The sequence below is a fragment of the Sorex fumeus genome, unplaced genomic scaffold (genome assembly GCF_029834395.1).
Source record: "Sorex fumeus unplaced genomic scaffold, SorFum_2.1 ptg000013l, whole genome shotgun sequence".
Classification (NCBI taxonomy): Eukaryota; Metazoa; Chordata; class Mammalia; order Eulipotyphla; family Soricidae; genus Sorex; species Sorex fumeus.
In genome coordinates, this window is record NW_026606070.1 from 14,666,604 (window position 1) to 14,692,628 (window position 26,025).

The following is a 26,025-nucleotide window of genomic DNA, read 5'->3' on the forward strand; positions in this document are numbered from 1 at the left end:
AATTTATTATACCATTATCATGCTAAATAAGCGGTTATTATTAATGCATTATTGACTTTTTAAAATAAACGATTCCACTTGAAATCAGTATTTTTTTTGGGGGGGTGGTCACACCCAGGTGTGCTTAGGGTTTACTCCTGATGGTGCATAAAAGACCATACATTGTGCCAGGAATAGAACTTGGGTTGGCAGTGTACAAAGACAAGTACCTTGCCTGCTGTGCTATCGTTCCAGCCATCTTTTTTTTTTTTTAAGTTTGTTGATTTTTTTTTAATTTTAGTTTAGATAACATGTTTTCAATAGTATTGTTTATGATTTTGATGTACAGGTACTGCACCTCACCACCACCAATGTGCCCATTACTCTCCACCAATGTCCTTATGTTACTTCTAGTCCACCTCTATTCTACCCTACCCCCGGTAGGTAATCTGTTTTGTACTCCAAAGCCAAGGGTTTGTCATTATACAGTCTATTCCCTTGTTCTGTTTCTTTAGATACTGTAGATGAATGAGATCACCTGGTCTTTCTTCCCTTTGATATTGTTCACTTAACATGACACCCTCCAGTTCTGTCCAAGTTGCAATAAACTGCAAGTTTTCCTTCTTAATTACTGTTGCTTAATATGTAATTCTTTAATTTAGGCTTGTCAAAAATGTTCTATACCTGCTTTTCTTGAGTCTGAATGTGCCTTTTTAAAAAAAATACATTTTTTTCTTTCTGTTTTGACAACAGATCCACAATTACTACTTTAGTGTAGTGCTGCTACATGATGCCCACCACTGAGTGTTTCTGTTTTGTTCTTGTCTTGGGACCACACTTGGCAGATCTTGGCAGCATCACTCAATACCATGCTTGAGGAACACTGTGATACCTTAGATATAACCTGGGGCTTCCACATAGAAGTCGTGTACTCATGGATCCCTCTTCGACAGCCCGAATCTGAGTGCTTCTTTGTGGTTTTTGCCTTTGCTTTCTCACCATCTCTTGTAGTGGTAGGGCCTGGTTCCCAGTGCTGTGCTGTGGTGGGCATCAGACCCAGGGCATTTTTTCACAGAGTGTGCTCCAGCCCTGGGATCCTGAATCGTTCATAAATTGTTGATTGGGGGGAGGGGGGGTGGGAGGGAAGGATGTGTACAGAGGTTAAGGCCTCTAGGAAAATGAGGGCAAATAATGAATTTTTTAATTTTCTTTTTGAACCACACAATGATGCTCAGGTACTCCACAACTTAGTGCTCATGGTTGCTTCAGGTGGTGCTTAGGAAGCCAGATGATGCCCAGGATTGAACTTGGCCTCCTGCAGAATTTATGCACTAGCCATTTCTTTGCACTAAACCCCAGCCCCAAAGTGAATTTTAATATTATCCTTTAAGCTCTATAGTAGAGAATACAAATAGGAATTCTAGATAAACACCGAGATGCCTACAGGATGCCTTTCTCAATCTAAGATCAGGTGTTTCAACTCCCATATGGATATATTGTTAGAACACTTGTGTCATGATATTACAATTTTCTTATTTGTCTACATTGTCAGTATATGTCGGCCAAAACAGATGTCTTATTTGCCATTAGTATTTGCGTTAGTAGTGTATGTCTGTGTGGTATGTTCTTCAAAGATAATAATGAAGGATGAAGGCCAAATGACCAGAAATTAGTTAGCCATGAGTTACAAGCTTGAGAAAGTGTGTGCTCTCAAGTGATGACTCTTTCCACACTCCTCCCTTTACCTTTTATCACTTGGGTTATAGAAGAGGCTTTTAATTCAATTCATTTTGCATTTATACAAACGTTGTTTAGTAATACTCTCCCCTTAATCACAACCACTGACATTGATGATTTCTCTTAATTTATGTTTACAACTTTTCACCAGGTCAAAGAAAGTATCTGTTCCATCAACTGTGATATCCAGAGTGATTGGAAGAGGAGGCTGTAATATTAATGCCATTCGGGAGTTCACTGGTGCACACATAGATATCGATAAGCAGAAAGACAAGACAGGAGACCGGATAATAACTATAAGGTAAAACTTTGTCTCTTATACTTGCTTCCATTGTGTTATATTGAACCATAACTTTTCATTTATTTAAGCGCTCAGGTTTATAAAGTTGTTCATGATGCATTTGTTACTGGCATTTGGTTCTCCAACACCAGTCCCACCACCAGTATAACCTTCCCTCCATCCTTGTTCCCATTTTCCCAACTGTACCCCCCAAACCTGCCCCCTTAGTAGCCCCAGAATAACTCATTTTATATTGCGTGTTACAACTAAATGGCTAATGGAATTATGAAAAATTCTTCACTAAAAGAAAATTTGTGAAAATTATTGTTTCTCACCTGGGATCATTAAGTTCTTATTCAGGATTTGCTAAGCTGTTGTTGCTAGTTGAGCCTTCTGTGTAAATGTTTTTGTTTGTTGAGCTTAGTTGGCTTCTATATTACTTTCCCATTTAATTTGGTGTGCTCCCACTGGGATGTGAGTATTGTAGAATTTGGAGAATCCAGAAACTTGAGAGTATTTAACTGGGCTGCGAGTTTACATGGCAGCAGTTGTGGAATGTGGAGTGGCTGTCAAGGCTTCCGGAAGTATGGGGTGCTGGGAAGCTGCCTGCCCCCACTCTTAAGAGGACTCCAGTGTGTCAGTGATCTGACAAGCTCTATTGCAGAGCCAAATTCTCAGCTCTCACTAGTACTAGGTTGTTGCTTATTGAGTTTTTTGTTTCTGGACCACACCTGGTGGTGCTCAGAAACTTTTCTAGCGTTGCTTAGGGGACCCACATGCAGTGCTAGAGATAAAATCTGGGTCAGTCATGTCTGCTTGGCAAGCGCTCAACTTGCTCTATTATATGTCTGTCCCCTGTACTGGGTAATTGACCTTTTAGCATTATCATAATTCCTCTCCATTTTGAGATCTTTCCAAAAGAAGTTTAATAGTCACTTAACAGTAGGGAAATTACTGAGTCATCTTAGGTCTCATTATTTTACTAGAATGTGTTTTACTCAGTTGTATTATTTTTCTTTATTAGTATTACTTTTAGAATTTGATAAACTTGATATTAGTCTTATTGATTAAATAGGCTTTTAAGTGCAGTGTTTCTAAGTTTTTAATATACAATATAAAATTTTTTTCCTTTTTTATAACTTTATTTATTGAATCACCATGAGAGCAATTACAAAGCTTTCCGGTTTAAGTCTCTGTCATACAATGGAACACCCATTCCTTCACCAGTGCCCATTTTCCACCACCAAAAACCCCAGTTTATCCCCCGTCCCACACCCTCCCCCTACTTGTGGGGCAGATGATTTCCATGTTACTCTACTTTGATTACATTCAATATTTTGACACCAGGCCCACCATTATTATTTGGAATTTTACCCCAACACTCAAGATCTGCCAAAAAGGCAACAGTAGACAATTTTTTCTATTGATGGCTATGAATAACATATGATGTTGTGTGGCTGCAGTTGTAGCTGTGCTATTTTGAAATTCCGAAATTTTAACACTTAAATCTGGAGGGATTTCTGCCAAAACCTGCTGGGTTCCAAGATTTGTTCCTGAGTCCCTTGGATCATGGCCATTAAGCAGCTTGATCAGGAGCCAGAGAGGCTGTTCGTGGGTGGTGTCTCCGGGTCTCATTGGAGCAGGGAGGATAGGGCCGTCTCCACCCCCATCCCATGAGACCTCGTGTGTCTCGTCACTGTGGGCCCTGACCGTCTAGTGGCCTCTGGAAGATGGCAGCCACTGAGCCACCAGGGGGAACAGGCCAAGGCATGAAACCTATTCCCAGCGCTGGTAACCTATTACAGGGACTGGACGTATTTATGCCAAAAGCCATTGGGTTCCAAGATTTGTCTCTGAGTCTCTGGGATCATGGCGGTTAAGCAGTTCGGTCAGGAACCAGAGAGAGCTTCCCTCCAATTATATAGCTGAGTCGGAGGTAGTTTGTGGGGGTGTCTCCCACATACCTAACGTTTGGCCATTTACTTTCTTGGTAAATGTTGCTCCAAGTTTTGGGGGTCTGGCTAAGGCACAGCAGCAATTTGGGGGTATCTGAAAGTCTGAAGGTGCCATCAGGCTGCTGATGCACTCGCCTCACAGGTACAGATTGACCTGCTGGCGGCACCATACCCCCTAAAATTTCTTAATAAATAATAAATTTTTTGAAAATTGTTTATTTTGAGAAAATATGGTGGCATTCAGAAAAGTTGCTGTATGGGCCAGAACAGTAGTGTAACTGGTAGAGCACCTTCTTTGCATGCAGCTAATGTGGGTTTGATCCTCGGCATTCCACATGATCCCCCAAGCCCTGCTAAGAGTGATCCCAGAGCACAAAGCGAGGAGTAACACCTGAGCATTGCAGGATGTGGCCAGACAAAAGAAAAGTTGCTCTGTTTGTACAGTTCATCAAGAATGCTTAGAAAAATGCAGCTTAACTTTTGTTTATCTGTATACACACAAACACACAAAGTGAATTTGAACTTTACATGTAAAAAAAGTGGGTGGAATTGAACCTAATCCTTCTTTTCCTTTTTTTTTTTTTCCCTTTTGGTCATGTATAGGGGCGGCACCGAATCAACAAGGCAAGCAACTCAGTTGATCAATGCGCTGATCAAGGATCCAGACAAAGAAATTGATGAACTTATTCCAAAGAATCGTTTGAAAAGCTCCTCAGCAAATTCCAAAATGGGGTCTTCAGCACCTACCACCACTGCTGCTAACAGTTCTCTAATGGGAATTAAAATGACGACTGTAGCTCTGTCATCCACATCTCAAACTGCCACAGCACTCACTGTGCCCGCGATTTCTTCTGCATCTACTCACAAAACCATTAAGAACCCTGTGAATAATGTGAGGCCTGGTTTCCCGGTTTCCCTCCCATTAGCATACCCTCCTCCACAGTTTGCACACGCTTTGCTTGCTGCTCAGACTTTCCAGCAGATCCGTCCACCACGGTTGCCCATGACCCACTTTGGAGGTACTTTTCCACCAGCTCAATCTACTTGGGGTCCTTTTCCTGTCAGGCCTTTGAGCCCTGCCAGAGCTACTAACTCGCCTAAGCCTCACATGGTGCCTCGCCATAGCAATCAGAATAGCAGTGGTTCTCAGGTGAATTCAGCAGGTTCTTTAACTTCAAGTCCAACGACTACAACCAGTTCATCAGCTTCAACGGTGCCTGGTACATCTACAAATGGCAGCCCAAGTTCACCTTCCGTCAGAAGGCAGCTTTTTGTCACAGTTGTAAAGACATCCAATGCTACCACCACAACAGTCACAACCACAGCAAGCAACAACAGCACTGCGCCTACAACCGCCACATATCCTATGCCTACTGCCAAAGAACACTACCCAGTGTCATCCCCATCTTCCCCATCACCACCAGCCCAGCCAGGAGGGGTTTCTCGAAACAGTCCTTTGGATTGTGGAACAGCGTCTCCAAACAAAGGGGCGTCTTCCTCCGAACAGGAAGCAAGTAGTCCACCAGTAGTAGAAACAGCAAACAGTAGACCTCCAAACAGCAGCAGTTCTTCTGGGAGTTCATCAGTTCATTCTGCTCAGCAGCAACCTCCAGGGTCTGTTTCTCAGGAGCCAAGACCACCCCTTCAGTCTCAGGTTCCTGCCCCGGAAGTGAGAATGACTGTTCCTCCTTTAGCAACAAGTTCTGCTCCAGTGGCGGTGCCTTCTACTGCCCCCGTGACTTACCCTCTGCCTCAGACACAAATGGGATGCTCCCAGCCTGCTCCTAAAATGGAAACTCCTGCTATCAGACCCCCCTCTCACGGCACAACTGTCCCTCACAAGAATCCAGCTCCAGTGCAGAATTCATCTGTTGCAGTCCTCAGTGTCAATCACATTAAAAGACCTCACAGTGTTCCCTCCTCCGTCCAGCTACCTTCGACCTTAAGTACACAAAGTGCTTGTCAGAATTCAGTACATCCAGCTAATAAGCCTATTGCTCCCAATTTCAGTGCCCCCCTACCGTTTGGGCCCTTTAGCACATTGTTTGAAAACAACCCTACTTCTGCTCATGCCTTCTGGGGAGGATCTGTTGTTTCATCTCAGTCAACACCAGAATCTATGCTATCAGGAAAATCCTCGTATTTGCCAAATTCAGATCCTTTACATCAGGCTGACACTTCCAAAGCTCCAGGTTTTAGACCACCATTACAGAGACCTGCAACCAGTCCCTCAGGTAAATTTTTGTTTTCTCACATTCTGCAGCTGCTCATTTGTATTATAATATGAAGATCTTTGGTCGTTTTCATGTTAGTAAAAATAGCTTTGCTTTATTACTGAGTCACGAATAATGAACATAGATTCTTGTGTTTGGTGCACCAGACTCTGTTGTGAGGATTACGTGTATTAGGATGGTGTTTTATTTTGAATCTTCTTAGCATCTCCAGTGAATTTGTACCTTGAGTTTTCTGTGAATAAATTTCATGAGACTTATTTTTTCAAAGTCTCAATTTATTACACAATGCCACTAATAGTTTACTTTTAATTTCAAATAATAATTTGGGTGTTGTTTTTTTTTTTTTCGGTGGGGGTGCACACCCAGCTGTGCTCAGAGTATATAGCCTGGCTCTGTACTCAAAAATCTCTGCTGGTGGGCTTGAGACCAGATGTAGTGCTGGGGATGGAATATCGGTGGGCTGCGTGCAAGGCAAACATCCTCCTCACTGGAGAGAGAGTTTAATCTCTCTGGCCCAAAAAGGTGTCTTTTTTAAGTACAGTTTTCATTTCTAATCTGACCTTTTTTAGTGGTCACGATCACAATCACGACCATCCTGTTGTTCGTCGATTGCCTCGAGCAGGCCCCAGTAACGTCTCCTTCGTCCTAGCCCTGAGATTTTTTTAAAAGTGCCATATTTAAGGCTCTTTCAGGATTAGGAGAATGAGACCCATCATTGTTACTGGTATTTGGTATATTGCGTACGCCATGAGGAGTTTGCCAGACTCTGCCGTGTGGGCAGGTTACATTCGGTAGCCTGCCAGTTTGTCCAAAGTAGGAATGAAATAATAAGATGTCGCTTCCGGGAACTGGGTTTTATAGTCTTTGAGTCTTGGCCGTTGATGGGATTACACGGCGCCAGGGGACCAGTTGGTGGGTGAGACCCCTGCCTACTGGAATTTGGAGGGTCTGGGTGGAGGATGCTCAGCCCCGATCGGAACAGGCTTGGAGATCTCAGCCCTGGGACCCGCATGCCTGTGTTCTTCTGCCGGTACCTTCATACGTGTGGAGAGTGGTCTCAGCATGTGGTGGCTGGTTCTGGAGGTCTTCGACTGCCAGAGCCCTGGTCGGGGCAGGGAGGGAAGCTCAACCCGCTCCCCTCCAAGGTGCCTCGGCGAGGACAGCCAGGCGCAGGGGCAGGAGACTCTGTGGTACTTGAACTTAAACATAGGGCCTCACACATTCAAGGCATATCCTTTATCAGAGGGGTACAGGCCGAACCCTACTTGTCTTTTTTAAATTATGAAAATAATTGGGGTAATAGGTCGGTGAACTGAGTCCATGCTATGCAAGCAAGAACCCTCAGTTCCATTCCAGCACCATACTGCGTGCTTCCCCACAAATTTCACTGAGAGCAAACCTGCAGAACCATTTGTAGCCCCAATCCAAAAAAAAAAAAATAAGAGAAAAAATTAAACTAGAAGAACGTTTAATAAGATAACCACTAACCTGTGTGTGTCATTTGAATTTAAACGGACATAAATTCATATTTTTAGAATATGGGCATACTTAAAGGTAAAGGTAAAGGCCCTCCCGTTGATCGTCGATTTGCTCGAGCGGGCCCAGTAACGTCTCCATTGGAGACTTTGTTGTTACTGTGTCTGGCATATCGAATACTCTCGGTAGCTTGCCGGGCTCTCCGAGAGGGGCAGAGGAATCGAACTCGGGTTGGCCATGTTGGCCGCTTGTAAGGCGAACGCCCTACCCTCTGTGCTATCGCAATTGCATGTGGCAAGTAGATATCAAATTAGCTATGTAAATACCAAATACATTATTATAAAACGTTCTGTTGGACAATGCTTATGTTTATATAGCATCTTAAAAATTCTGATTCTTAGTTCTTTGGGATTTTTTTACTTGATTTTATTTTTAAAATTGTTTCTTTGGCTCACCTTGTGATGGGGCAACTGCCATCTCAGTTCTGGGATTCAGGTTTTGCTGGGTCCCCTGTGTATATATAAAGCACATGCCCCGGCTTCTGAGTTATCTCCCCAATCCCAACTTTTTACTTGAAACAATTTGGGTTCTATAGAGCCTTATTATTACTCCAGATAATACATCTTATCATTGTATTTTTATTTATACTTAGAAAGAAAATATGTTTGATAAAATTAGGGTATGGATTTTACCCAGCTTTTCCAATGTCTTTTTCTCTGTTGCAGTATCCATTGTAGGGTATATGTTTACACTTAAAAGTATATGTTTTGGGAACCAGAGAGATATTATAGCTGGTTGGGCCTTGACTTGGCCTTGCATGTGGTCAACTGGGTTTAATCCCAATCACCCGTAATTGTTCCCAGGCCAATCAGGAGTGATCCCTGAGCTTAGAACCAGGGTTAAGTCCTTAGCACCACCGTGTATGGTCTCAAACCCCAAAAGAAATAAAATTATGTGGATTTTTGGTTTGTTTTTGGTTTGGGATCATACCTAGCTTTGCTCAGGCATATTACTATTACTTATTATTACTGCCAAGAGAGCTCAGGAGTCACTCCAGAAGGTGTTCAGGGCAACCATATGTAGTGCCAGGGATCTAGCTGGCGGCAGCCATGTGCTGGGAAAGTGCTGTTTTCCATGTGCTGTGTCTCCAACCCCAGAGGTACATGTTTCAATATAAATATTTTAAGTAAATCAGAGATCAGTCTGTGTTAGAAACTGACTATGATCTGTAAACTAAATCCATTCTTTCTATAGTTTTCACATTTTTGTAATTTTAAAATGAGATTATTGTGAGCAACTTACTAAAGATTTAATAAAAATCAGAAAATGTAATATAACACAAAATTATAAAATTTTTTGTATAAAGGTTTTAATCGGGACACTATGCACTCATTTGTGTATCATATTAAGGCTGTTTTTATGCTCTATGATTGTCTGATACTGTCATTTAATTTTTTTATGAAACTATTCTGATTCATGTTATTGGGGAGGTGATATTCTGAGACTTAAACATTCTTATTTAATGATTACTAGTTGTGAATTCTACCTATTTATTTTGAGGGACCACTTCCAGCTCCTTTCTTTGAAGTTTCCTATATGGGATGCTGGGAATCGAACCCCGGTCGGCCGCGTACAAGGCAAAAGCCCTCCCTGCTGCTGTGCTATCGCTCCAGCCCCAACACAGGCCTTCTGAAGCAGAGCTTTTGCTTTATGTCTGTGTTATTGCCCAGCTCCCGTCTTCTACCTGCATCTAACCTGTAAATGCAGTATAGTGAATATGCTCAGTAAATGTGGCTTAGCTAGGAATTAAGTGAAACATTTCTTTATACTTTCAGAAGCATTTTCTCATACTGGATCAGTATGGTGGTTGTTTTCTTTTTTAAAAACATTTGGCTTTTGACCATGCCTGAAAGTGTTTGGGAGCCTCCTTCAGCTCTGTGTCCCCGGGGGGGGGGGGGGCTTGCCCTTGGCTTGCTTGGAGGCTGTGCAACCAGGGATAGAATCTGGATTTCCCATTTGCAAAACAGAAACTCTGTGTTAAGCTATTTTCACAGGTCCCAATAATAATTGGAATTTAATGATAGCACTATACTTATATTAACTTTTTCTTCTTAAAAAATTCTTGGTTTTAATGAAGATTGTTTTGATGGCAGGGTAGAGTAGGGAGCTGGGCCAGATTATGTCTACAGGTACTTGGGCACTATTTCTTTGCTCAAGTGATTCCTGACAGTGCTTAAGGGATATGTCATGACAGGGATCAAACTTGTATAAGACACGTAATGTAAACACCTTAACCGCTGCCCACCAATACTTCACTTTAATTTTTTGTGTTGTTGTTGTTGTTGTTGGCATACTGGAGAGAGTACAGTGGGTAGAATGCTTGCCTTGCATGTAACTGACCCAGGTTCAATCCCTGGCACCTCATATGGCCCCCAAGCACTGCTTGGAGTAATTCCTGAGTGCAGAGTCAGGAACAAGCTCTGAATATTTCTGGATGTGGCCCGAAACCAAAAAAAATAAGTAAAATAAAATTTGTAATTAAAATTTTTTAAATGGAATTACTGTGAATTACAGAGTTTTTCATTATTTTTGAAATGCGGGTATGTTCTAATACCAGTCCCTTAAGCAGTGCCCACTTCCCTCCACCAGTGTTCCCAGTTCCCCCTTCCCCACCTATATTTTCCTTCGTTTCACTCTTTTTCGGGCACTGTGCTTTGCAGTACTGTTACTGAGAGGGTATCATTTCATGTCACTTTCCCTCCTTTCAACACCCAGTCCTGGTTCAGAGTGACTGCTTCCTTCAGTCATTTTCGTCGTTGGCCCTTCCCTCACATTGCATGGCCTTTTTTTGTGGCCAGGTTGTATTCCATGTGTATATGTACCATCACTTTACCAGTCATCAATTCTTTGTCCTCTTGGGGTTGTTTCCAGATTTTGGCTAATGTGAATAGTGCTAAAATTAAAATAGGAGCACGAATGTCTTTTCTGTGCTGTGTTTCTGACCCTTGGGATATATTCTAAGGTATAGAATTGCTAGGCTATATGGAAGCTTGATACCTAGTGTTTTTGAGGAACAATCCACATTGTCTTCCCAAAAAGACTGGATCCGTTGGCATTCCCACCAGCAGGGAATGAGAGTCCCTTTTTCTTCCTGAGTCCATACCAACACTGGTTATTCTTTTTGATGAGTCTCTGTAACGTGAAGTGATACCTCATTGTTCTTTTGATTTGCATTTATCTGATGATTAGTTCAGAGCATCAGTGCCTTACAGGCGTAGAACCAGACCTTCCTCATGTAAAGCTATGCTCAGTTCATTGAGCTATGTCCCTGTTCCCTAGATTCAAGTCATTTATAGTTAAAAATACTCATCATTAGGACCAGAGGATCAGTATTTTTCATTACATTAGGGTTCCTTCTTGTTTTTATATAGTCCTGTGAATTTTTTTTAGATAATACTATTTCAGAACTGGGAGGAGTTTAATGAACTGAGTATATATGATGTATAGGGGTAGCACTGCACGGTAGCACTGTCCACCTGTTCATTGATTTGCTTGAGCGGGCACCAATGACATCTCCATTGTGAGACTTGTTACTGTTTTTGGCATATTGAATACACCATGGAGAGCTTGCCAGTTGGGATGGCCAAGTTAAATCTGGCACTGCAGTGTCTCAGTGCACTATCTGGAGAAGCTCTGTGTGTGTATGTGTACATATGTTTACATATGCACATACCTGTGTATAGTTATTTGTTTGCCCTTATAGTAGTATATACAAGAGCATTTCATTGCTTGAAACATCCTTCATATGTTCTGTATAATTTTCCTTTCCTCAGACCAGTGTGACCATTTTATTACTGTATAATTCTTACCTTTTCCAGAATCTCAGTTGGGAGGGTATCTTTTTAATTTTTACCTAAAACACTTAAGAGATTTTCATTTTCTTTTTCATTTTCTTTCCAGAAAAAAAAAGGTACCATGGTTCATAGTATTCTTCAATTTAATGTTTCAGAACCAAATCTTTATTATTTTAGTTTCTCGTTTGGTTTTGGACCATACCCAGTGGTACTCGGATGCTATCGCCAAGGCTCTTGTTCTTGACAGTGCTCAGGGGACCTTTGGATGCCGGAGATGGAAGCTGGGGTTCCAGATGCAAAGATGAGCACCAGACTGCTTAGTTTCCATTTCTTTTTCTACTTCCTCCTAAGTTATTCATGTTTTTTTCTTCCTTTTTCTAATGTAAATCATCTGTTTGTATTTTAGACTTAATTTGTTTTTATTTTTTGTATTTTGAGAAAATACAAAACTGCAAATACAAGAAACAGTAAACAGGGTAGTTTCTGCTTGTACCCTTCAATTGTTTCCCCCAATTTTTGCAGTGCTGGAGATTGATTGCTGGCCTGTTAAGGCAAACGCTCACAGTCCCTACCCTCTTCTTGTCTTTTTCTTTCTTATTTTGTCCTGTTTCTTTCTTTCTTTGTCCTTTTTTTAAGTTTTTTAAAATTTAAAAAAAATTTTTTTATCTTTTAATTCTAGTCATTCTGTCATTACTTTTTTATTTGTTGAATCACCGTGAGAACAGTAACAAAGCATTTTCGTTCAAGTCTCAGTCGGTCATACAATGATCAAATACCTATCCCTTCACCAGTGCACATTTTCTACCACCAAGAAACCCAGTATACCCCCCCTCCCACCCAACTCCCACCTGTGTGGCAGATTTCCATCTCTCTCTCTCTCTCTCTCTGTTGATCACATTCAATATTACGATAGAAGACCCACCACTGTTATTTGGAATTTTCCCCAACATTTAGACCTGCCACTAAGGCAAAGGCATCATTAGAATATGTGTTTTCCAGTGTTGATTATGAAGAGCATATGATGTTGTGTTGCCACAATAGCGGCCACGTGAATTTGGAATTCTGATATTTTAGTAATAAACCTAGAGGGATTACTTCCAGAAGCCCCTTGGTTCCGAGATTAGTATGTGTGCCTCTGGGTTCATGGTCGGTCAGAAGCCGGAGGAGGCATTTGAGGATGGCAACCCGGAGCATTGTCATGGTGAGGAGCAGGGCTGATTCCACCCCCCATCCCATGAAGCCCCACGTGCCTCGTCAATGCAGTCGCATACCTGGCTATTCATTAGGCTCTTAACAAAAAACCAAAAAAATCTGTTTCATTCCTTTTCCTCCCTACCTTTTGTCACATCTTGAGAAGTGTATATTTCAAATATGATACTTTACTCTTAAATATTTCGATATACATATTCCCTTAAGTAGCATGTTTATGCATGTGTGAGGGCCTAGGTTTAATCCCTGCATTGCAAAAAAAGTAGTTTTATAGTGCCAAAATGAATGTTTTTGCTTCACTGCTGTATTACTTTTACTATATCCATAAGTATTAATAGTAGCTAAGTCAGTGTAACCTGTAAGCCTAAGTATATCCTGTTCTCCCTGTGTGTAAAGTTCTTTCTTCCTGTGTTTCAAGATCTGAAGTTTACACATTATTTTGGCTCTTATGTCTCTGTGGTCTATCCAATCTAAAATATCTCACCACCTTCCTTTGTTCTTTACATTGAATCATTTCAAGAATTTATTTGTCTTGAGAAAATCCCTCAGGTTTCAACTCATCTATTTCTTCAGTCTTTGATTACATTCAGTCAGATCTTCATCAGTAGGTAGTTAGGGTTGCTGTTGGTGGTCCGTACTACAGTTGTGCTTGGGGACTACTCCGGGCTGTGTGTTCAGGATTTTTGCTGTCAGTAGTGTTTGGGGGAACCACGTGGTATTGAGATTTTATCAGGGTGAACCACATGCAATGTAAGTGCCTTACCCTCCATTTAGCCAATTTTTTCTCAAGACTTATTTTTTCAATTCTCCTTTATTTCTGGTAACATTTCTGTTTTGTTTTTATTTGGGACCACACCCAGCCAACAGTGCTCAGGATCAAACTCCAGTCTTCAGCATGGAAAGTATGTGCTCCAGCTATTGACCTCTGTGACCTGACATGTCTCTTTTCAACCTTTTTTGTGTATTTAATTTTGGCTTTAAATTTTTTTTCCCAAGCAGCGCTCAGGAAAGCTGGAGCTCCACCAGCAATTCTTACTAATTAGACTGAGGGTTCTGTGCAAGGGCCTGAGGATGTGGGGCTCAGCTCTATTGTGCTGGAGAGCACAGAGGCTGCATCTGGTGGTGCTCAGGGGCTTCCATGGCAGTGGTGCCAGGAGCTGAGCTCAGCCAGGTGTGTGGTAGGCATGAAAGCTAAACACCATACTACCTCGTAGCTGCCAACCCCCTCCTTCCCCTCCCCACACCCAAGATTAATTTTAAATTGTTTTCAGGCCGAAAGTGTACCATATGTGGTGGTGGGAATTTTTTAACTATGGCCAGTGAGAAGCGAGACTAGTGTCTTAACCCTGTTTTCTCTCTCCAGGCCCCTAGCACGTTTTTATTTATTTATCATTTATTTATTTATTTTTATTAGTGAAACACCATGAGGTACAGTTGTATACTTACAAATGTTTGTGTTTGTTTTTCAGTTATACAATGATTGAGTACCCATCCCTCCACCAGTGCCCATTCTCCACCACCACTGATCCCAGTATTCCTCCCACCCCCATCGCCCCATCCCACCCTGCCTCTGTGGCAGGGCATTCCCTTTTGTTCTCTTTTTTCCGGACCAACACGTTTTTTAAGTCGCAGTTTTAAGTTTATTGAGATACTAAGATTTTCTGAATTCCCCTTGCCCTCCCACACATTTAGCCTACTATTAGCCCTCTTGGTAGGTGGTGCTTGTCACTAAAATGGTGGTTTATTAAAATTAATGCATGTATCATAAATGTTCTCACTAAAGGTCCATTCTTTTCATTACCATTCTATTGATGTCATACGTGTGGTTTTGGACAAATATCTGATGATTTGTAGCCACTTTGTTGTATCATGTAAAATAGTTCCAGTGTTCTCAAAATCCTCTGTGGTTTCTCTGTTCCTCCCTCCCTCAGGCTTTTTTTTTTTTTTTTCAAAAAAATGTTTTCGTTGTTTTGGGGATGACTTCTGGCTGTGTTAGGGGAACATATGGTGCCGGGGAATCATTCTACATGCAAAACATGTTGTTAACAGATTAGTCTATCTCTGTGAATTCTTTGTTTTGTAAAGATTAATTTTGGGGGTGTGGTGTGGTTTTGATTCATATCCAGTAAGGCTGAGGGACTATTGTTAGTTTGGTGCTTAGGGGACAACATGTGGGTCTGGGTATTTAAACCAGGGTTATGGCCAATGCCAAAAGCAAAGTGTTTTTATTTTCACATCTTTCTGGGCCCTAAAGATAAATTCGTATGTAATTCTTAACCACTAAACATACCTAAATTTTAATGTTGATATTAAATATCCATATAGTCTATAATACTTAGTAAAAAGGCAGTTGTTGAAGTTAAGTATAAAATGTTTTCCTTAATAATGACTCTTTTTTTTTTTCCTTTTGCCTGACCAAACCAAGGACGTCACACTTGTGATGCGTCTATATCCCATGCTCTGTACTTTTTTTAAATATATATCTATATATCAAGAGGGGGAATGCTTTTAGTGGATTGAAGGGGAATTTTCATAATAGCTTATATATTTTAGTGTTGACCAGAGAAATAGTTCAGTGGAAAGCACCTGCTTGATGGGCAGGAGGACCAGGTTTGACCCCTGCCTCCATGAATGGACCCCCAAGCAATATTGAAGATAACCCCAGAGCACTTCCAAGGGTGACCCAAAACTGAAAATATTTTGTGCTATGTTTGCAATTTCTGTTGAGTTTAAGGTTTTTTTAATGATTTCTCTTAGGGGTAACTAATACCAATTACGGTCTTCTGTATTATAGGTATTGTCAATATGGATTCTCCATATGGTTCTGTAACACCTTCTAACGCGCATTTGGGAAACTTCGCCTCAAACATTTCCGGAGGTCAGATGTATGGACCTGGGGCACCCCTTGGAGGAGCACCCACAGCTGCTAACTTTAACCGACAACATTTTTCCCCACTTAGTTTGTTGACTCCTTGTTCATCAGCATCAAATGGTGAGTATTGTATACTTTTAGTGCTTCCATTAGGAAAGTTTGCATATTTCCTTAAAATAAAAAGAATTTCTTTCAGAAAGTTTTCAAATTTAATTTTTTTGTGGTGCCAGGGGTCTATCCTAGGACTAAATGTTCTACTGCTGAGCCCCATATCTCTTTGGACTTTTCAATAGCTTGTGGTCATGTACTTCTGTCCGGTGATTGCACACGCTCTTGTGTGTAGTGCTTACAGACTTTGTTCTCTGGGGGTTGTATATCTAGTTTTGGTCCTTGCACATCTTCAGTTGCAATGCTTGGTGGGAATTGTGCACTTCAGTTGCAGTGCACCCCACACCTGGTTATGTACCTGACATTGCACACTATTGCAGGACTGAGGGTCCCAGAGAGCAGGGCCACTGGGACTATTCTTTGCACGTATTGCTGGCACTAGAGATCAAACTTAGGGCATCAAAATTCCAACTACCTACTACCTACCACCTTCTGCCCCTTAGCTCTCACACTCCTGTCATAATAGTAATACTATAGAAATAATTACCTGGAAAGGGAGGTATGAACATGAAGCTGGTTGTCCCTCGTCAATGCTTATCTCCAAATGTGGGAAACTCAAATGCATATTTTTTGTTTTGATAGTGGGAAGTGTTTATGCCCTACCCTAGGAAAAAGAAAAATACGTGATTTATAGTTGTGGCTGTCTGAAATGAGGACAAATTTAAGAAGAGCTTTCAGGTTTTTATTGAAGTCGATCTCATATTAACCTAAAATATATTAATCTTACTGTACCATCTGTTGATTTATATTTACTTTCATTTTTAATTTTTGAGTTCTGCACAGAGGAATCAATCCTGGCGGCCCTGAGGGAACCTTATGTGGTGCCAGGGATTGAATCCAGGTCAGCCACATGCAAGGCTAGCGCCATACCCACTGTACTGTCTCAGGCTCCCACATATGGTTTTGGCATCTGTTCTGTTTGAGTCTGGCAACTCTGCCTTCTGATAACCTTTGTAATGTAAGTGGTTTTTAGGCTCAAATTGTCAGCTGTGTCAAATAGCACAAAAATGGGTGCAATTCCTCGCAAGTACTGAAACCAAAAATATGTGAGTGGCAAGGAAGTGTGGCCCTTGGGAAGCTCAGAAAGGTGTTTAAGTAGCTTTGTCACTCCCAGAAAGCTTGTCTTGCAAGCACCACAGCTAAAGGAATCTGACTCTTACAGGCACTGTGGCCAAGTGTACAGGTACTGCAGTCCGATGTGGAAGTTTAATTTTTTTAAATACCCACAAAGTAATGGAACTCTTACCAGAATTTAATATTTAACTTATTACTTATTTGGGCAGGAGTGATAGCACAGCGGGTAGGGCATTTGCCTTACATGCGGCTGAGCCGGGTTGATTCCTCTGTCCCTCTCGGAGAGCCTGGCAAGCTACCAAGAGTATCCCGCCTGCACAGCAGAGCCTGGCAAGCTCCCTGAACAAAAACAAGTCTCACAATGGAGACATTACTGGTGCCCGCTCGAGCAAATCCATGAACAACGGGACGACAGTGCTGCCGTGCTTATTTATTTTCATACTTCAGAGAATTGCGGGTAGTGTGGTTACAATTTAATATTTGGTATGATAAAGTTAAATGCTTTGTAAATGACTTGTACACTATTTCAATTTGTCTTTGCTTTAGATTCTTCTGCACAGTCAGTATCCTCTGGAGTTCGTGCACCTTCTCCTGCCCCCGCATCAGTACCTTTAGGGTCAGAAAAGCCCAGCAGTGTCTCTCAGGACAGAAAGGTTCCAGTCCCCATTGGGACTGAGCGTTCTGCACGTATCAGGCAAACAGGAACTTCCGCCCCATCTGTTATTGGAAGTAATTTGTCCACATCAGTAGGGCATAGTGGCATCTGGTCCTTTGAAGGGATTGGTGGCAATCAAGGTACGATAATACTGTTATGACTACTGGAAATTTATACCTTTAGTATAATTTGTGTGTAAAACTTTGTATGTCTGGCTATGTATACTCATTTAATCACTTTTAATCAACTAACAGTTCAGAACCCTTATTTGGGTTCCCATTTGATGTTCCATTAAGTTTATTACTGCTTTCTGAAAACAAATATAATGCAAGCCTTTAGTTATATAAGGGAGATATTCATATTTTCTCTGGAGATCTTTAGCTTTTGTATTATTTTATATTGTATTATTTATTTTGTATTATGTATTACGTTGCTTTATTTTATTACTTATTACTTACCTTAGTTCATTTTATTTTATTATTTAAGTTTGAAACAGCCATTATCACATAGAGAACTGAAAGTATATCAGTAAAGATATAATGATGAATCTCATTTTGAAGGCCTAATTTAGTGCATAAAATCTTCAGAGAAATAGTAAAGTATTTTGCTTTTTAAAAAATATTTTAAATATCACCACTTATTGTTCTCTCACTTTATTTTCCTCCAGACAAAGTGGATTGGTGTAATCCTGGGATGGGAAATCCTATGATTCACAGGCCAATGTCTGATCCCGGAGTGTTTTCACAACATCAAGCACTTGAGCGAGAGAATACAGGAATTGTTGCTCCTTCTAGTACATTCCATCAGCATGTTCCTGCAGGATACATGGATTTCCCTAAAGTTGGGGTAATGGTGATTTTAAAATGATGGTTTTAATATAATTTGTTACAAAACTTTATTATGAATAATGTTATTTCTAAGTTTTTCTGTTAGCCTTATTTTACTTCCAAGTGGGTAAGCATTTGTGAAGTGATTCCAAGGACTCCAACCTGCAGTAATAGGAGGGGAACTTGCGGAACTAAAATTTAGTACTTATTTTATCTATTTGTGTAAAAGAATGCTGATATGTTTTTTAACCCAAAAAATCCCATTTTTTAACCAAAAAAATGGTTTAGATACAATCTCTAATTTTTTTATAATTAACGGATGCCAAAAAATATAAATATGTATAGCACAGCGGTAGGGCATCTGCCTTGCACTCAGCCAGCCCAGCCGAGCCGGGTTCGATTCCTCCGCCCCTCTAAGAGCCTGGCAAGCTGCTAAGAGTATCTTGCACACACAGCAAAGCCTGGCAAGCTACCCATGGTGTATTCAATATGCCAAACACAGTAAGAGCAAGTCTCAAAATAATGGAGACATTCCTGGGCCCGCTCGAGCAAATTGTTGGAACAACAGGAGGACAGTGTTTGTTTTGTTTGTTTTCAGATAACTTAGAAAACTTTTTACAAAATGAGCTAAAGTTGCATATTTTAAGATTATTGATGATATCAGGAAAGTAAGCAGTGACTTGATAACCCTTTTTTCCTTCCTGAAGGGTATGCCTTTCTCTGTGTATGGGAATGCGATGATCTCTCCAGTGGCACCTCTCCCCGATGGTGCTGGAGGACCCATATTTAACGGCCCGCATGCTGCGGACCCTACCTGGAACTCCCTGATTAAGATGGTTTCAAGTTCTACGGATAATAATGGTCCTCAAACGGTAAGGTTGAGACTTAATAAACATTTGTTTAATGTTTGTGAGATTACAAGACAAACACGGTACACGTAGATCATTTTTTCAGTAAGCAAGTATGATGAGTATGGGCAGTTAAGAAACTAATCTTATGAAATATAGCAAAGGCATGTACAGAATTATCCCGTGGGTTGTGTTTTCAGGCTAAAATTATGGAAGGCTTAGCTTAGTCCATTGGGGAGTAGTAGATGGTAAGTAAAATATTCCAAGTTGCAATATGTTGGAACTTCCAGACTATATTTAGATGAAAAGGCTCATCTAGAGATTATTTATTAAAAAGATTAAGCAATACACAATTATAACTTTATAATAATTCACAGAAATAATTGTGTTTTTGCTTCTTTAAGTGTATGATATTTGTCTCACTTTTTTCCCGTAATTTCTTGTTGTTTTTGAACCCTGCCCAGCTTGCTCAGGTCAACAGGTCCCGGCTTGGTGGTTGGGGATCATTGTTCTGAGGGGACCATGTGGTCCTGGAGCTTAAACCTGGGCTCCCACATACCTGCGAAGCATATTATCTGGCCCCTTGAGCTACTACCCCAATCCTTTTTTTTTTTTTTCAAAGTTACATTTATAGGTGGTTCACTGAGCTGAAATAATCCTGAAGGATTTCCTGCCTTCCCCGCCACACCCTCACTTCTTTTGATGATCAGGGGTCAAGCACACTTTGGTTGCAGTCCCACACACTTGGTTACAGGGTTTGCACACTTTTTTTTCCTTCTAATTGTGGTGCTCGCACACTTTCAGTCGTGGTGCTCACGCACATCTTTTTTTCTTGGTTGCAGTGCTCGCCAGAGGTCGCACACTTGGTTGTGGTGCTCGCACACACTTGGTTGCAGTACTCTGGAGATCGCACACTTTGTTGTGGCGCCGGGGATCCCAAACGGCAGTGCCCCAGAGATCGCACTCTGCATGTGGGGCGTGCTGGGGATGGAGCTCGAGGCCTGAGGCCTGCCAGGCAGGCGCGCTACTACTGAGCCGTGCCCGGGCCCCTTTCCACAGTCACTAATCTGTATGTAGTCAGGTCCTATGTGTGATTTGCGGGTTTTTTTTTGTTTTGTTTTTTATTTTTTTTAAATGATGATAAATCAAATCCTGTTTGATACAGATGAGAGGAGGTACAGGAGAATAACAGATAAAAATGGTTTCTCGTTTCTTTTCTGGTACTGTGGTCCCCTCTTATCCACAGTTTTGCTTTCCAGGGTCTAAATTGCTTGGAGGCAGCTGTAGTCTTTCATATATGTAAAAGAAGACATTTTTGAGAGAGAAGTAATTTACATTACTTCTACTAATACTCTACTGTATATTTTCTCCATTATAGTACTACTATCCTCTACTGTGCCAAATTTATAAATACTATGATGGATGTGTATGTGTTGGGGGAAAAAAAGAACATAGGTTCACTGAGGGTAAAGGGGGACTGCTGTATGTCTCAAAGTAAATGCATTAGCTGCTTAGCCTGTAGATTGTGAACGTACTTCTTTTGTTTTAAAGAATTCTGTTTCCATCTGAGGCACATTATGTATTTAGTAATGTGCTTGTTCTCTTCCAGGTGTGGACTGGACCCTGGGCTCACGTGAACAGTGTGCATATGAACCAGCTGGGCTGAAGCGGATCACCCTGTTAGTCTGCAGATTCCTTTGCATTTGGAGGAAATCAGAAGTGGCTGAAAAAAATTTATGCTCCCAAATCATTCTACTGATGTGCTTGACTGAAGTGTGTAGGCCTTTTGCAGAAGAACTCACTCACTGACCTATTTTCTGTGAACATTTGTGACTGCCCATTCCCCATCATCATCCGTTTACCTTAGTTAGCATTTGTCTTATCATTTTTCTTTTTTTTCTTTCCCTCTTCCCCTTTGGACATAACTTTCTGTTGAACGTTCTCTGATTGGTTGGTTTTAGTACTGTAAACTGCTTCTGAGCAAACACGGAAATCTAGCAAAATTATGTAAACTTGATCCTGAAGTTTTAGAATGGCGAATAAATGTACAATTGTTTACATAACAGAAAAGGCTAAGCAGAAAGTAAATTTCAATATGTCAGTATAGAGGCTCTACTTTATGTAGACTTAAATTAATGTGAGATATGTACCTTCATATTCAGAAATCTGGATGTTCCTTCATACATTAAACTATTACTAAGCATAACTTTTCTGCTTGTGTAATTTAAGTATATTGTAAAAAAAAGGGTGTTAATGAGAAGATATTTCCCTATGTTGGCCTTTAAAATACCCATCTTGCACTGTTTTCAGTTTGTTTGGAAAAGGCATATGTAGAAGAAATTTAATCACTTTTCCATGTCTTTATTACCTTTTCACATTTTTTTAAATTAATGTGCTTCTTGACTCTCTTCTCTCCTCACCTTTGCCACTAATACCAGTTAAATTCTCTTACTGATTGTGAAATAATTCTGTAAAGAATTTTACAGTAATGGCTGTAAAAATGGGATTTTTACCGCGGGAGTACCTTCATCATCATCTGTGGTTTCTTCTAACCATAAAATATTTAGTGTGAGAACTTCAAGAGTCACTACAGGTTCCCAGTCACCATAATGAGATCTTAATATACTGTTTATTAAAAAATTCAGTGTACTATTTTATATTGACTAATATGGATTCTTAACATTGATTTTTCCAGTCATCAAGACTAAACATAAAACATCCCATTTTTCTGTAATTTAGTCGAAAGTATCTTTTTTTCCCCCCTTCAGTTTTAAAGGCTTCTTATTCTCTATACATGTTGAAAGAGATCCACAGCTATCATGGGCCAAATAATGAAAGAAATTTTCCGTTTGTCATTGAGATAATACATGGTATGTACATGAACACATAGATTACGATATGAAGTCTCCATTTAACCTGTTTATATAAGGTACAGAACTCCACTATAAACTATTTAGTAAGATCTACCTGTTCATTTCACAGGAAACAATAAACAGTTAATAAATATTCAAGAAGAATGTGTCCTACCCTGTCTCCTCTGAGAAAGTATATGGTTGAAAGATAAAGTAAGCCTAAATGAAATTATCTATTATAAAAATCTCAATCTGTCTTTTAATAATAGAGTCCAGGCAGGTGAAACATTAAAATTTAGATATATCACCTGGAATTAAGATTTCTTTAGTATTCTACTAAGTAAAATTAGTAAAATTAGTTCTTGACTCCCACGTAAAGAATTAAAAGATTTCCCAGATATAGGGGGCCAGAAATAAAGTTCAGTTGTTAACCCTTGCACCATAATCTCAGCACTGCATATGGTCCCCTGAGCATTGCCAGGAGTATCACCAGAACATCATTGGATATGCCCAGATACACCCCCACCCCCCTCCACAAAATAAAATTCCTGTGCAAATCTGCAGTTTATGGATTAATGAAATAGCTCAAAGGGCTGGAGCACATACTTTGCATGCAGGAAGCCCGAGTTCAGTCCCAGCACTTAAGATTCCCCAAAATGTACCTGGAGTAGTGCGCACTCCCCACCCTTCCCACCACCTGATCCAGTTGTTTGTTTATAAATGATACATTTAGGAGGTGCTCTTGAAGTCTTTTGGAATGCAGCTCAAGTAGTAGAATGCATGCAATTGCATGTGAGGCGCAGGTTTAGTCTCTAGCACTGCAAACAAGCCCCTCTCCCACCCCCAACCCCCCCTCCCACACACACACACACACAACACATTTTTCTGCCCATAATTAATGTGCCTAGCCCAGATTTATTTGACTGGGGGGGGGGGGGCGGATCTTCCCCAGCCGTGTTCAGGAGGCCCAAGGGGCCTACTGGTGATTCTCAGCCTTCTGGTCTAGAGTTTCAATCCAAGGTCCTAAGGATACGGTGTAACTCAGGCCCAGCAGTGCCATGGAGACCCAGGACACTCAATCAGTGCTGGGCGCCTCTTTGGAAGCATCCTTTGATGCTCAGGGACAGTGTGGTGTTGGGTACCAGGAATCAAATCAAACCAATGTTGGGTGCATGCTAGGCACGCAATATAACTGATGATGTACTATCTCCTGGACCCAAATTCAAGGGAGAAGATAAATGATAGCCTACAAGTAAACACATAGCTATTAAGTAAAGTTAGAGCACTTTAGCATTATAGCACTAAGAAGTATAATGTTATTTATACAGTATTTTGTATAGCACATTTACAATATCATAATTTGTCACTTAATTTCCTGTGTTGACTAGGTCTGTTCTCTTAAGGTATTCCTGCTAGATAATAGGTACCACATAATATTGAAATATAAGTTGTGCTGATTCACAAAGCTGGAAGATTGAGGGTGACAGTAGAAAACGGTGGGCGGAATTGTATTTTCTTGAACTTTGGATCTATGGGACAATGAGGTATAGACTGGAATACACCTTACTTTTGGGGATTAAACTTGTTAATTATAATACCATGGTTTTAGAAGTCTGTACTAGGAACATTTTCCCAAATATATCTATTTTTAAATTCAGGTGTAATGCAGTTCATTTTTATTTGAGAAATTATAAAAGAATTTTGATGCCCTTGGTGCTTGGGTCTACTCTTTGCTGAGGACTCAGGATCACTCTTGTAGGTGCCAGGGGTCAAATTCATGGCTCCTGTATGTGAAGCATGCACTCGGACCTTTTGGGCTATGTCTTTGACTTTAAAATTCGTTTCTGGAATTTTTCTTTGGGGGCTACACTCAGAAGTGTGTGGGGGCTGCTTTTGTTTAGTGCTCAGGTTTTGCGCCCAGCCATACTCAAGGGATCATTTTGGTGCTGGGGGCTAAACAAAAGTCAGGCACATACAGGGAATGTAATTCTTTTTTTTCTCCCTAACTTGATGCATATTTATTGAAAGAGCTAGTAAGCATGTTTATATTTTTTTAATTTAATTTTTATTAGTGAAACACCATGAGGTACAGTTGTAGACTTACAAACTTTGGTGCTTGGGTTTCAGTTATACAATGATCGAGTACCCATCCCTCCACCAGTGCCCATTCACCACCAATGATCCCCGTAGCCCTCCCACCCCCCACCCCACCCTGCCTCTGTGGCAGGGAAAGGCAATGTAATCCTTAACTCCTGTACTGTCTGGCCCAGGTTAAATCTTATTATTAATTGAAAACGGATTCTTTTTAAATTGGTTTAACAATAGGGAGTTATTTTCTTCTCAAGGGTTAAACAACAGGAAATAGGTGACTACTAGTCCTCTCTTTTTCATGAAGATACTATATGAATTCAGATGAATGTTTTATAGGAAGTGTGTTATAGGAATTTTGAGGTTTTGTTCACCTTGGATTTGAGGCCAGGGGTGCTCAGGATCTGTTCCTGGCTCTGGGGACCAGCTCTGTACCAGGGTACCAGATGTGCTAGAGTTTAAATTTGAATGTTACATGCATGGCCAAGGCCCTTACATTATTTACTCCAGCCCTCCTCTGCCCCCAAATTAGTCTGAACACACACTGTGACTCACTTATTTAAGAAACAGTAGAAAGGGAGGTGGCTCATGGGAGTGAAGCTTTGCATTGGCAAGTCCCAGGCTCCATGATAAGACCTGAATGGTATGCCAAGCATTGAGCCAGTTGTAGCCATGGGCACTACGAGCTGAGTGTTAGATTTAAGGGCATATTCAAAATCCAAGACCTCTTCACATCATCTCATTTATCTGTTTTTACTTTGCTGTTTTTTCAGAATCATTTCTGTATATTCTGGAATCAGAAATATTTAAATATGCCCTCACTACCAGGATCGACTGTTCAGAGAGCCCCCCTTTATAATGAAAAATAGATTTTTAAACGTGCCAACACTTTCTTTAAAAATAATAGAACAGGAATTATTTCAAAAAGATTAAAATGTGGGGACCCTTGGGTTTGATTTCCAGCAGCACATAGTTTCCCAAGGATCAAAACCAAAGAAAGGGGCAAAAAAGGATTAAAAACAAAGTGAGGGGCTGGAGCAATAGCACAGCGGGTAGGGCGTTTGCCTTGCATGCAGCCAACATGGCCAACACAGGTTCGATTCCCAGCATCCATATGGTCCCCCGAGCACCGCCAGGAGCAATTCCTGAGTGCATGAGCCAGGAGTAACCCCGGAGCATCGATGGGTGTGACCCAAAAAGCAAAAAAAAAAAGAATGAAATAATCTATTAAAATTAGAAAATAGGTTTGACATTTATAAGTTATCCAGATGCTTGTTAATACAGTTTGGTATACCTACGTTATATACTTTTATAAATTTTGGTTGCTCCAACTTGGAAATAGCATCCCATTAATAAGTGCTGCTTAAACAGATCACAGAAATTCTGATTGAAATTACGGTAGGAACAATTGAGCTTTAATAGTTACTATATTACCCTAATAGGAAAAATACAATATTTTGGGTTAAGTGTACATTAAAAAAGTACTATTGTGGGTTTGACATTGTTTTATAGTCTGACTCAGTACAAGACTTACAGACATGTAGGTGTGTTATTAGCAGTTTAATACTAGACTTCTGTCTTTAAGCAAATTAAGTTTTGAAAGGTGAAAGCCATCTTTGTATATTTAGTGCTTTAAAAAGCTGTCATAAGGGACTGGAGCGATAGTACAGCGGGTGGGGCATTTGCCTTGCACGCGGCCAACCCAGGTTTGATTCCCAGCATCCCATGTAATCCCCCTAGCACCGACAGGAGTGTTTTCCTGAGTGCAGAGCCAGGAGTAACCCCTGAGCATCACTGGTGTGACCCAAAAAGAAAAAAGGAAAAAAAAAAAGCTGTCATAAGAGGGCCTGGTGCAGTAGATAGCACTTGAGCGTGACTAACCCTGGTTTGATCCCTGGCATCAAATATCGTTCTCTG

General features: G+C 40.7%; 1 protein-coding gene across 9 annotated transcripts in view; it reads left to right on the plus strand.

Annotated features, from left to right (window-relative positions):
• The window catches only part of ANKRD17 (ankyrin repeat domain 17), a 140,032-nt gene extending 118,658 nt beyond the window's left edge, over positions 1-21,374 (plus strand). For 5 of the 9 annotated variants that reach the window (XM_056111507.1, XM_056111510.1, XM_056111508.1 and 2 more), the window contains 8 exons: positions 1,868-2,017; positions 4,555-6,185; positions 15,519-15,716; positions 17,385-17,633; positions 18,161-18,339; positions 19,028-19,192; positions 20,011-20,237; positions 20,778-21,374. In XM_056111507.1, coding sequence (XP_055967482.1) covers positions 1,868-2,017; positions 4,555-6,185; positions 15,519-15,716; positions 17,385-17,633; positions 18,161-18,339; positions 19,028-19,192; positions 20,011-20,202 — 2,764 coding nt within the window. In that variant the 3' untranslated portion in view covers positions 20,203-20,237; positions 20,778-21,374. The remainder of the gene's footprint in view (positions 1-1,867; positions 2,018-4,554; positions 6,186-15,518; positions 15,717-17,384; positions 17,634-18,160; positions 18,340-19,027; positions 19,193-20,010; positions 20,238-20,777) is intronic. The other 4 variants (XM_056111511.1, XM_056111512.1, XM_056111513.1 and 1 more) reach the window with 1 other exon arrangement.
• The last annotated feature ends 4,651 nt before the right edge of the window (positions 21,375-26,025 follow it).